The 13,140-nt window shown below is 49.8% G+C and overlaps 1 protein-coding gene across 1 annotated transcript in view; it reads left to right on the top strand.

Moving 5' to 3' along the window:
* Positions 1 to 13,140, top strand: part of LOC115077956 (vigilin-like) — a 106,888-nt gene that overhangs the window by 6,631 nt on the left and 87,117 nt on the right. The window contains 3 exon segments of the mRNA XM_029580416.1: positions 359 to 438; positions 6,842 to 6,954; positions 7,046 to 7,197. Coding sequence (XP_029436276.1) covers positions 6,879 to 6,954; positions 7,046 to 7,197 — 228 coding nt within the window. The 5' untranslated portion in view covers positions 359 to 438; positions 6,842 to 6,878.

Genomic DNA, 13,140 nt, shown 5'->3' with positions numbered 1-13,140 from the left:
CCAAGCTTTTGGAAGATAGATCTGAGTACTTTTCCCACTATCGGATGGAATCCAAGATTCATTTTCTCCAAGACTGTTACTGTCAGAGGCAATGACATTGCAACCCCCTCTTTGAAGGAGCCTAAGCTGTATCCCAGCCTTATGTGAGAATTCATGAGAGCTTGGGGCAATAATTTTTATTGGGTTTAGAGTTTCCCAACAACAAGCACAGAACAGTTTTGGGGCATCTCTGTTAGGAAAACATTTAATCCCTGACCATTGTCACTTCTCTTGTAGTTTAGTAGCTGATACTAAAATGTGATTGTATATATATATATTTTATTTTTTTTTTCATTTTTCTTCTGCTGCGACTCTCCAGGACCAAAGACACTGCCACACTGAAGCGCCATAGGTAGCCTCGTTCAGGACGGACTTTTCTGGCATTTGACCATTTTGCAGGTAAAGTTACTTTTAAGTATGTATTTTTTGTTTTGTTCACTTATTTCTATTGGTTATTTTCCTTGGGCTGGAATTGGCATGTAATAATTTTGGGTTATTGAAGACAGGCAGAGCCAGTTCTGTTTATGGATGATAGTAAAAATCTTTGTAAGAAAAGCTGGAATAAGTCCTTAGTTATTTGATTTATATGCCACCTTTCAGACATTTCAAAGCAATTACATTCAGGTATAGTAGGAAATTCCCTGTCCCCAGAGGGCTCACAATCTTAAGTTTGTACCTTAGATACAGTGGGGGAAAAATGATGTAAAACTATCTGGAAACACTAAATAAAATTTATCTTTGGAGATGATTTATTTTACTGAAAAACACCTTGATTTTTGGATGAGGAGGGTAGAACGGTGAGCTCACAGATTTTTTTCATCCACAATATAGACTAATCAAGATTCCTCTTCATCCAGGCAGGCCAGTTCACACAAGTGGGTTATGCACGCCAGCCAGTAGATGGAGATCAACTGACTTTCTGATGTCACACTCATGTAGCCCTGCACTGACATCAGCCTGCCAGAATTCTCAGTCTCCAGCAGATGGTGGACATGCATATTTGTATGCGAACTTAGGCCTGTCAGGATAGGATGGGCAGGCAGGAGCAGATTCCAGAGGTGATAGCGGTGCTCCTTTCCTCAAGTTGAGTGCCCAACATGATTTTGGATGTCTTGGAGGGGGTCTGGAGGGGGAAGACAGTTATAGCCCTCTCCTTCAGGCTGCAGAGTTACTGCTTCCAATGTGGGCAAGGAAGCTGATGGATTCAGGATGGTGTTTTCCTTCTGATAATCTCTCTCCCTTCTTGACTAGGGGTTTTTCTGCATCTCCCTCTGATGGTTGGACTTCAGGGCAGGCTAGAGGCTTTAGGGTAGGTTCAGGGCTGTGCTCATTTAAGGAGTGAGCTGGGTCCGAGACAGAAAAAAAAAAGTAAACAGCTTTTCCCTGTATGTACCTGGATCAGTCCAGACCCTGGGTTATGTCACCAATCCAGCAGAGGGAGGCAGAGAAAACATTCTAATGACTGACGTATACCCTGGAGCACCACCTGCAGTTAATCAGTATTTCTCTGTCTCCCAGCAGAGGTGGACGTCCCTAACCCCTGCAGTCTGTGGTAGTTTGTTATTTAGTCAGGTAGTTTAGGAGTTAATTTTTTGCAGGCTTTCTTTTTCTTTTGAAGAGAGCCTGTTCTTTTCATTTAAGTTATTAAAAAAAAAAAAAAAAGGTTTTATTTTTTCTTCACAGCTGTTTCACTGCCTCCCGGGAGGTTGCCAAGTCCTGGGAGGACTATCCCTCCTGGTTTTTGAGGCTGCCGGAGTTGGGGAGGTTTTGTACCCAGCAACCACTCCTGGCAGGGGTGATACCGGGGGGCCCGGCTCACGCACCCTACTTGGAGCAGCTCCTGGGGGCCGCGGTGTTTCGGTCAGGTAAAAAAAATAATAATAATTCTTGACAGCTGAATTGTTGTTTACTTACCTTTTGGTGTTCGGTGGGCCTGTGCCTTTATTTTTCGCCGGGGTTTCTTTTAGTTTATTTCATACTTTTTATTTCGCGCCGTTTTTTCTTTATAATGCCATGAGGCGCGGCCTTCCGCGCTTGTGGAGATGCGCGCGCGTCTCTCCAGGGAGAGTCTCTGTTCATCCTGTCTCCCCGGGGGGAAGGCTCATCAATTTTGCCGATTTAAAAAAAAAAAAAAAAAAAGGGACTCGGCCACTTCGCGCGCCCCCAAAACCTCGGCCCAGCTGCTCTCCTGCCCCGGACTCTTTTAGCTGCAGTGCGGGAACTGAGGCACTCCTGTCTACCCTGAGGGTGGCGACACAACAAGCTATTCAGGGTGCTTCTGACTCGCATCCGCTGTCGCCTCAGCCGGCGGTCCCTGGGGGGGATAAGCCGCGCGAAACAGGGCCATATTTATCGGCTGAAAGCCCTGAGGAGATTTCAGATTCTTCTTCCTCTTCTTCTGCCTTTTCAGGGGGTTTTCTTCGTTTTCTTCGCAAAGCTTACAAATCTAAGAAATTTCATAAGAGACATAAGAGTCTCTTATCTGAACAGAGGTTAAGGCCACGTTCCTCAAAAAGGGCTATTCCACGGATTTGGGAGTGGGGTCAGCTCCGAAGCGTCCCCTTCGTCAGGGTCCAGATCAGACAATTTTTTCTTTTTCAGATGATTCTGAACATGGCTCTTTACCTATCCCAGACAAGTCCTTGCCAGAGGGGGATTTAAATGAAGACCCTGCTTTGAGTATTAGTTCAGACCCTCATGTTGCGGATGGGAATGACCCCAAAGTAGTCCGCCTGTTTAGAAGAGAGGAACTTAGTCCCTTAATTAATTTATTTATCTATTTATTTATTTTTGGTTTTTATATACCGGAAGTTCCTGTATACAATACATATCACTCCGGTTCACATTTAACAGAGAAAACTATCGCCGGGGAGGCGGTTTACATGGGACATATCGAATATAATGAACAGATAATTCCAGATATTTTACTGGCATTGGGTCTCGAGGTTCCAGTAAAGGATTCTCAGATGGGTGACGTTGACCCAGTGTTGCTTGGCCTTAGAGGTCCCAGACATCATTTCCTTTTCATCTTTCTCTCACTGACCTTATGTACTGGGAGTGGGATACTCCTGAGTTGGGGCTTAAGGTAGCACGAGCCATGGAAAAATTGTATCCATTACCTGAGGAAGCTTTGGAAATTTTAAAATTTCCTAAGGTGGATGTCGCTGTTTCAGCCGTCACTAAGAAAACAACTATTCCAGTAACTGGGGCTACGGCTCTTAAAGATCTCCAAGATCGTAAGTTGGAGGTTCAGCTTAAGCAAAGTTTTGAGGTTTCTGCTCTTGGTGTGCAGGCGGCCATGTATAGTAGCTTGGCTTTGCGAGCTGGACTAAGATGGGTCCAGGCTTTACAAAACAATTCTTCCCTCTCAGAAGAAGAAGTTGCTCAGGCTGGTAGACTGGAAGCTACAGTTGCTTATAGTGCAGATGCTTTATATGATCTCATTAGGACCTCTGCTCGCTCTGTCGTTGCTTCTGTATCTGCTCGCAGACTTCTCTGGTTGAGGAATTGGTCTGCAGATGCATCCTCCAAAGCTCAATTAGGGGCTTTACCCTTTAAGGGAAAATTATTATTTGGTAAGGAATTGGAAGATTTAATTTTGTCCCTAGGGGAAAATAAGATTCACAAATTGCCAGAGGACCGTCCTAGGCCTAGAAGCTCTTTTTCATCTCACTCTCGTTTTCGGTCTAACAGAAGATTTCGTTCTTCTCGTCCGTCGGCTCCTCCAGCTAAACAGTCTTCAAGTAGACAACAGAATTGGTCTCAGTCCTTTCGTGGCCGCCGCTTTGGTAGACCTGGAACTTCCCAAGTCTCAGGAGGCACAAAGTCTGTCCAATGAGATAAGGCCGGTCCTTTCTCCGGTTCCCGTCATAGAGGGCAGGCTGTCTCTGTTTTATGGAGAATGGGCCAGATGTACGTCGGATCAATGGGTTCTATCAGTGATAAATCAAGGTTATGCTTTAGATTTTGTTCGGCGACTTCACCACCTGTTCCTAATTTCACCGTGTTCTTCCCTACAGAAGCGTCTCATAATCCAAGACTCGCTACAGCGTTCAAGCGACCTAGGAGCTATAGTTCCAGTTCCAACATCGGAAAGGTCGTTATTCAATTTTCTTCGTCGTTCCCAAAAAGGAAGGAACCTTTCATCCCATTCTCGATCTCAAGAGGGTCAACTGTTGTCTAAGGATTCCAAAGTTCCGGATGGAGACTCTTCGGTCTGTCATAGCTTCGGTTCACAGAGGAGAATTTCTAGCATCTCTCGACCTCACCGAAACTTATCTTCATATCGGCATTCGATCTGATCATCAGAAGTTTCTTAGGTTTTGCATTCTAGGGCAACATTATCAATTCAGGGCTCTCCCGTTCGGATTAGCCACAGCTCCCAGAACATTTACCAAAATAATGGTTGTGGTGGCCGCTCAACTCAGGAAGGAGGGCCTGTTGGTACATCCGTACCTGGACGACTGGTTGATTCGAGCGAAGTCGGAATCTTTGTTATTATACAATCAACAGGGTAATCAGCCTTTTGCAGTCTCTAGGCTGGGTGATCAACGACGACAAGAGTCACCTATTACCTTCCCAATCTCTGGAGTTTTTGGGTGTACGGTTCGACACTCGTCAAGGGATAGTGTTCCTTCCGGAGCATCGCCTTCTCAAGATTCAATCACAAATTCGAGACTTGCAGTCTATTCCTATTCCTTGTGTGCGGGATTACTTGATAGTTTTAGGTTCAATGACCTCTACTCTGGAGTTGGTTCCCTGGGCCTTTGCACACATGAGACCACTTCAGTCTGCATTGCTTTCACGCTGGAATCCGGTTTTGGAACTATACCACCTTCCTCTTCCATCTGTTCAGGGTCAGTGGTCCGAAGAGGAAGCACAGTGGTCGATCAATCTTTGAGACCAGAGCGGTTCGTTTAGCCTTAATCGCTCTTCAACCTCTCTTTTGCGGGAAGTCGGTTCGGGTTCTTTCCGACAATGAGACCATGGTAGCGTACATCAACCGTCAGGGAGGAACCCGAAGCTTCTTGGTAGCTCAGGAAGCACAACAGCTGATCACCTGGGCGGAAGCAACATCTGCTCAGCATCGCAGCCTCACACATTGCTGGGGTGGACAACATTCAAGCCGACTTTCTCAGTCGGCATCATCTCGACCCAGGCGAGCGGGAACTGTGCGAGGAAGCCTATCAAATGATATGCAACAGATGGTCCACTCTGGCAATGGATCTCATGGCCACATTTCAGAATGCCAAAGCCCCTCGCGTCCCTAGCGCCTCTTTTTAGACAGGAGCGGCGGGTGTCAGCGGGTTTGACTGCCGACGCTCAATTTTCCCGGTGTCTGTTCTCGAGCCCGCTGATAGCCAGGGCTCGGAAACCGGACGCCAGCAAAATTGAGCGTCCGGTTTTCAACCCGCGGGCCGATTTCAAAAATTTTTTTTTTTTTAAACTTTTTGTAACTTTTGGGACCTCCGACTTAATATCGCCATGATATTAAGTCGGAGGGTGCACAGAAAAGCAGTTTTTACTGCTTTTCTGTGCACTTTCCCGGTGCCCGTAGAAATTAACGCCTACCTTTTGGGTAGGCGTTAATTTCTGAAAGTAAAATGTGCGGCTTGGCTGCACATTTTCCTTTCTGAATCGCGCGGGAATATCTAATAGGGCCATCAATATGCATTTGCATGTTGCGGGCGCTATTAGGTTCGGGGGGGGGGGGGGGGTTGGATGCGCGTTTTGGACGCGCTATTACCTCTTACTGAATAAGGGGTAAAGCTAACGTGTCAAACGCGCGTCCAAATGCCGGCTAACAGTGCGCTCCGGAACGCACTGTACTGTATCAGCCTGATAGTGTCTTGGATGCAGTTGCAGTGGCTGTCTCCCTAGGGAGATATGCAGAGCGGCAACATGGTCTTCCTTGTATACCTTTTCATTTGGATGTTAGGGTTAGAGAAGACACATCATTTATGAGGGCTGTTTTGACGGGAGCGTAGGCAGCCTCCCATCCTAAGAGGAAGTAGCTTTGGTATATCTCACTTATGTGGACTGGCTTGCCTGGATTAAGATGAAGGTGGCGTTAATACTTAGCTGTTAATTTCCTTTCCTCTAGGACAGGTAGGCCAGTCCACATTGCTGTCTTGGGCTGCCAGTGTCCTGTATCATTTATCTTTTTCTATAATATCCTTAAGAGATGTTATGTTATCAGAGAAAGTAGCGGCTGCTGGAAATATCTGGGTTGCTGAGGGACCTGGTAAGTATTTTAGGTCTCGTCGTGTGCTGCCTTTTCTCCTTAGTTTATTCCATTTCCTTGTGTTCTGAGTTCAGTGCTTCCTGATCCACTAAAAGTTTGAAAAAAAAAAAAAGGGGACTGGAAGTTTGGGCAAAAAGCTTTTCACAGTTTGAAGTTAAAGTTCTAGTGTTAATCAGTTGTCCAAGTTGACTTTTACAGGAATACTGGCAGGCTGATATCAGTACAGGGTTATATGAGTGTGACATCAGCAAGTCAGTTGATCTGCTGGTTAATGTGCATAACCCACTTGTATGGACTGGCCTGCCTGTTCTAGAACAAAGGAAATTATCAGGTAAGTAGTTTCAGTTTTTTGTTTTTTTTTTGTGAGTGTTGAAGAGCCAAATTATAAGAACTTGTGCAGCCTTAATAGTGTCAAATTGAATATTGCTGGGTACCTGTCTGTTGCATACCTTCTACAGAAGCTCTCACGTTCCCTTATAATATTCAGCTCTGGGCCCATCTCTCTTCCCTGTGATTTGCTTCACTGTATTACTTTGTTCTATTTCTTTTTTCCTTTAGTGGAATACTGGAAACTCGCAAATCTGGGTTTGGAACCATGAGCTCGGTGGCTTTATTAACGCCCGAGAGCTTTGCTGAACATCGCAGCGGCTTGAGGGACGAGGAAACAAGAGGTAAGTGGATAGGTTTCACTTTGGCAGTCATGCTGGGCATGGCTGGTGTCCTAGCATAATGCAGGTGATTTATCATTCTTTCCTTACTCAGGAGGTGGTGTTCCAGAGGATGAGGCCTATATCCCCACATACCTGGAGGCTTTCCCGCCGCTCCCAGAAAAAGGAGCACCAGGGGAAAAATCCAGTGAGCCCGCAGGAATGTGGAACAAGATCCGGCCAATAAAATCTTCTGTCATCACCCAGGTGAGCATGGGTAGGGAATAGGAGGAAGTTGGGAGTTGTTTGGCATTTCTGAAAATTTCATATTCCTCTTCATCCAGGCAAGCCAGTCCACACCAGTGGGTTGTGCACTCCAACCAGCAGAAGGAGACTGAGAACAACGATTCGCTGGCATCCTCTCATACAGCTCACGACAGAGATCAGCTAGCCAGTATTTCTCCATTTCCAGCGGTGGACATACATCCTTGCTTGTGGACTTCGGCCTGCCAGGATTGAACAGGCAGTCCTGACCTCTTGTGGTGATAGCATTTGCTCCCTCCCTCAGTTGATTGTCTGATATGTCAGGACAGGAGGGAGGTGAAGGCTGGTGTCCTAGCCCCCCTCTTGACAGAGGGAGTGTTCCTGTAGGGAGAATGAGGTAGGGTAAGGGAGCCTTGGGCTCAGCCCTCTTGATTGTATCTCTGCCTCTCCTGTCTTTTGTCCTCCTTTCCTCTGCCTGATCCCTGCCCCGGTGTTTCTTTGCTGTTCTGCGCGGCAAATAGTTTGAAAAAATAAAGAAAGAAAGAAAAACCCTGCACCAGCAGAATTTGCTGCAGCACTCTTGCACAGGGCAGGGGTAGAGGACCTTAAAAATAAGGGTCGGGTTTTAAAGGGGTCGTACTGTGTGGTGGGCACAAAAGACAGGCCGTGCTGAAGAAAATGTTGCTCAGAGTGAGACAACAGTGGAAGTGGAAGTAGGATGGGTTATTGCCAAAGGTCGAATGTCCGAGTTTGTGAGCACGTAGTTCGGGATGATGGATCTGGTGGTTTCTGATGAGGACAGGATGGATATTGGGACTGGTGGGGTAGAGGAGGCGGCTGTTGTGGGTCTAAAAAAGAAGAGAAGAAAGATGAGGTTGAAGTGGAAGGTCTAGGGTCCAAGGCTGGTTGTATCCTTGTACTGGGTAAAGCAGGAGCACCCACTTCCCTGTACGTACCTGGATCAGTCCAGACTGTGGGTTGAGCCTCCTTTCCAGCAGGTGGAGACAGACTAAAACTGAAAGGATATCCTATATGAGGATAACCCTTCAGTATTTGTCTGTCTCCAGCAGGTGGATCAGCTCACCCTTCGGTCTCCTGATTTCGGCTAGATAGCTGTTCTTTCTTCTTTTTCTTCTTTCTTGGATCACGCAAGTACTTCTCTCTCATTTTTGATTGACTCTTTTTTTTTTTTTTTTTTTTCAAAAAAAAAACCACAGTAGTTAAGTCCTTTTTTTCTGTTTAGGAGACGGTACTGTCTCCTGGCTCTTGCCGGACTCAGGGGGGCTTCGACCCTTGTGCAGAGCATAGCCTGAGTCCGTGGTGCTTCCTGGTGTGGGGACCGAGTCTGGTGGTCCAGTTCTTGTCGCCCCCCCCCCCCCTCTGGCTGCCTTGAGGGGCCTCGGACCCCGCTGCTGTACTCAATTCCTGGGGGGAAAAAAAAAATAAATAAATAAATAAATATATATATATATATATATATATATATATATATATATATAAAATAAAAGAAATAATATTAAAGGTTTAAAGTTCACACTTTACCCTTTTTTTTTTTTTGCAGCAGCAGTAGAACCCTTTTTTTCTTTCTTGGGTTCCTCGGGGGATCAAACCGGCAGCCAGAGAGGCAGGAGTCAACAGGTTCTCCCCTGCTTCAATCCTGGCCTGCAGGCTGTCACTCAAAGCTTTTTTTTTTTTTCATCTTTTTTTTCTTCAGAGCGGCTCTCTCCATGTTTTCGTGTGGGCTCCCCTCCTCGCGTTTTTCGCGGGAGGGGCTTTGCTCTGCCTACCTGCCGGGTGGGGAAAGCCCCTCCTCGGCAGGACAGGCAAAGTTAACCCGGGGATCGCGTCCCCAGAGCATGGCAAGGCCGTTCCCGGGTCAGCAAAGCCTGGGAACGGCGGCCATCTTGGATTTTTCAGCGGCTCCGTTTTCGGAGCTGTCTGGGGCTGGGAGACCGAATTTTTTTTTTTTTCTGAGGCCCCCCTCCCCCCCGATTTGAGCCCCACGGCCCCCCAGGATGAGATCCCTGACCCCCCCCCCCCCCCCCCCGGGAAATCCAGGGCCCGTTTTTCAGCTGATTTTGTTCTCCTCCTGCATAAATCTTACTTTAGCCAGCCTGCAGGAGGAGGAGGAAGGTCCCCCCCCCCCCCCCCCCCCCGGCGGACTCGGTACTCCCGGATCCTGACGCCACTCTGGATGTAGAGGGTACCCTTCCCCCCCCTGGAGGGAGACGATCCCAGAGTTCTCCGTATGTTCCGTAGGGAGGAGTTAGAGCCCCTCATCCCCTTTGTCCTCCAGGAATTGGGGTTGGAGGGGCCCCCTGCGGATACCCTTACCGCCTCTTTGCCTAAAGATATGGACCCGGTCCTGGTGGGACTCAGGGCTCCGACAAGCGCTTTCCCTTTTCATCCCATGCACAAGCAGCTTGCTCCTGTGGGAATGGGAGGCTCCTGAGGCGGCACTCCGGGTGGGGTGTGCCATGGACAAGCCCTATCTCCTCCCGGAGGAAGGTTTGGAAATATTGAAAAATCCCTCAGTGGACTCCTCCATCTCTGCGGTCACCAAGCATACCACGATCCCAGTGGAGGGATCGACGACACTGAAGGACGGACAGGACCGCAAGCTCGAGGCACACATGAAATGCATCTTTGAAGTCCTGGCTCTAGGGGTCTGGGCGACTATCTGCAGCAGTCTCATGCTGCGGGCAGGTCTCAGGTGGGTTCAACAGTTACTCTGCACCCAAGACCTCCCGTCGGCAGAGGCGGAGCAGGCTGAGCGTCTGGAAGCCGTCGTCGTTTATGGGGCGGATGCGCTCTACGACCTCCTCAGCGTCAAGGCGATGGCCTCGGCGGTGTCCGAGCAAAGCCCCTGCGGTAGGCAGAGCAAAGCCCCTCCCGCAATTGGTTGGCCTACCTGTCCTCCGAAACCCCGTTAGGCACATTGCCTTTCAAAGGTAAGCTGCTATTTGGTGAGGACCTTGAGAAGCTTATGGATTCTTTAGGGGAAAATAAGGTCCATAAGCTTCCGGAGGACCGTCCTAAACCATCCTGCTCCTTCACACCCTCTCGTCCTCGTTTCCGGGGTCAGAGACGGTATACCCCACGCAGACAGGGTGGCACCTCGAGGGGTTATTCCTCCCGGTCTCAGTTTTGGTCACAGCCCTTTCGTGGGCGGTGGCCCTTTCGCGAGGGCCAGCCCGTGCGCTCCAGCCCCCAAGCCTACCACACAATGAAGTTCAGTTGACTCATTCCTCGGTCCCCTTTCTAGGCGGCCGCCTCTCCCTTTTTTTCCGAGGAATGGGTCAGAATCATGTCGGACCAGTGTCCTCGACATTATCAGAGACAGGTACGCCTTCGAACTTGTCCGCGATATGCCGGATCTTTTTCTATTCTCCCCATGCGGGCATTCCAAGAGGGAGGCGGTGGTGCAATCTCTCGCCAGGCTGCTGAGTCTGGGAGCAGTGGTCCCGGTCCCAGAGAAGGAGCTCGGCGCAGGCCAGTATTCTATCTACTTTGTGGTTCCCAAGAAGGACTGATCCTTTCGCCCGATCTTAGACCTCAGAAGGGTCAACCGGGCCCTCGAGCCCACATTTCCGCATGGAAACCTTGCGAGCGGTCGTCGCAGTGGTTCGCCCCGGAGAGTTCCTCGCTTCGCTCGATCTGACAGAGGCGTACTTCCATATCCCGATTCACCGCGACTACCAGAAGTATCTTTGCTTCCATATCCCCAACCTGGACTTCCAGTTTCGGGCGCTTCCCTTTGGCCTCGTGACCGCGCCTCGTACCTTTTCCAAGGTCTTGGTGGTGGTGGCAGCAGCCCTTCGCTGGGAAGGCATTCTTGTTCTCCCCTACCTGGACGACTGGCTCGTCAGAGCCAAGTTGGCGGCTCTTTGCCGACAAGCGGTGGCTCGCGTGTTAGCCCTCCTCTCGTCTCTCGGTTGGATAGTGAATTTCTCCAAGAGCAACCTTCTGCCCTCCCAGGAGTTAGAGTTCCTGGGAGCCCACTTCGACACCCGAGTGGGCAAGGTCTTCTTGCCTCGTGCGCGGGCTCTCAAGCTGATCGACCAGATTCAGAATCTGATTTCGCTGCCTCTCCCAACGGCCTGGGACTACCTGCAGGTCTTGGGATCCATGGCTTCCACCATCGACCTAGTTCCCTGGGCTTTCACTCATATGCGACCATTACAGAAAGCTTTGCTATCCTGCTGGCAGCCGGTGTCGGAACAGTTTCACAACTACAGTCGCCGACTTGCAGTGGTGGCTTTCGTTTCCTCATCTGCTCCAGGGAATGCCTCTCCAAGCTCCACAGTGGACGATAGTAACCACGGACACCAGTCTTTCGGGCTGGGGTGCAGTCTGTCTCTGCCAATCCACCCAGGGGATCTGGTTGCCAATTCAGTCTCGCTGGCACATCAATCGGTTGGAGACTCGGGCGGTACACTTGGCTCTTCAGGAATTTCTCCCCTGGATCCGAGGCAAAGCGGTCAGGGTACTATCCGACAACTCCACCACCGTGGCTTACATCAGTCGCCAAGGGGGAACCCACAGTCCCCTGGTGGCCCTAGAAGCCAGCCGTCTCTTCACATGGGCGGAACGACATCTGCAGTGCCTGGCGGCCTCCCATATCGCGGGCAAGGAAAATGTTTAGGCCGATTTCCTCTGCTCGATCCGGGGGAGTGGGAGCTCTTGGATGCGGCCATGGATCTGATTGTCGGCAGGTGGGGTCCGCCCTCCCACCTGGTCCTCATGGCAACCTTGCGCAATGCCAAGGGAAATCGGTTCTTCAGCCGCTGGAGGGAGCATGGCTCTGAGGGCGTGGACGCTCTGGCTTTCCCTTGGCCGGCGGACATCCTTCTGTACGTGTTCCCCCTGTGGCCCCTGATGGGAAAATTTCTCAGAAGAATAGAGCTCCACCGGGGACCCGTGGTTCTGGTAGCACCCGAGTGGCCGCGCAGGCTGTGGTTCACGGATCTCGTCAACCTAGCGATGGACGGACCTCTGCGGCTAGGCCACCTTCCTCGGCTTCTTCGGCAGGGGCCCGTATTTTTTGACCAGGCCGATCGTTTCTGTCTAGTGGCCTGGCTTTTGAACGGCGACGCCTGAGGCGTAAGGGCTATAAGGAGGAGGTTATCTCCACCTTGCTGCAGGCCCGGAAACAGTCTACTTCTCTGGCTTACGTGCGTATCTGGAAGGTTTTTGAATCTGTTTGTGCGGAGTCTGGTGTCCCAGCGTGCTCCGCCCCGGTCTCGTTGGTCCTTTCTTTCCTTCAGAAGGGTCTTTCCAAGAGCCTTTCCTTCAGTTCTCTGCGCGTGCAAGTCTCCGCTCTTGGCTCCCTCCTGGGTAGGGGTAGAAGGCCATCCCTTAGCGGGTCACCTGGACGTGATTTGATTCTTGAAGGGCATCAAACTCCTATTGCCGCCCTCTTGCACCACTTGCCCGTCGTGGAGTCTTAACCTGGTTCTTCGGGCCCTCTGTGCTGCTCCATTCAAACCTCTCCGTCGCGCTACGTTAAAAGATCTTACGCTAAAGACTGTCTTTCTGGTCTCTATCTTCTCCACTTGACAGATCTCCGAGATCCAAGCGTGGTCCTGTTGGGAACCTTTTTTGCCCTTTTCCGATTCAGGGGTATCCCTCAAGACAGTCCCTTCCTTCTTGCCAAAGGTTGTTTCCAACTTCCATGTCAACCAGTCGGGAGAACTCCCTGCGTTTCCCCAGAGGAGATTGCGGGTATGACTGGGGGCGATCTCTGTAAGCTGGATGCCAAACGAGTCCTACTTCGCTATCTCCAGGTCACCAATGATTTTCGGATCTCGGACCATCTCTTTGTCCTCTGGAGTGGGCCCAATTGGGGTAAGCCGGCTTCTAAGACCACTATTGCACGGTGGTTGAAAGAAGCGATCTCCTAGTCTTATCTTTGCCAAGGTCGGGCGGTTCCCAAGGGCCTAAAGG

Source organism: Rhinatrema bivittatum, chromosome 16, assembly GCF_901001135.1.
Source record: "Rhinatrema bivittatum chromosome 16, aRhiBiv1.1, whole genome shotgun sequence".
Classification (NCBI taxonomy): domain Eukaryota; kingdom Metazoa; phylum Chordata; class Amphibia; order Gymnophiona; family Rhinatrematidae; genus Rhinatrema; species Rhinatrema bivittatum.
The sequence above is the reverse complement of the archived record's forward strand: the minus strand, read 5'-3'. Positions and strand labels throughout refer to the sequence as shown.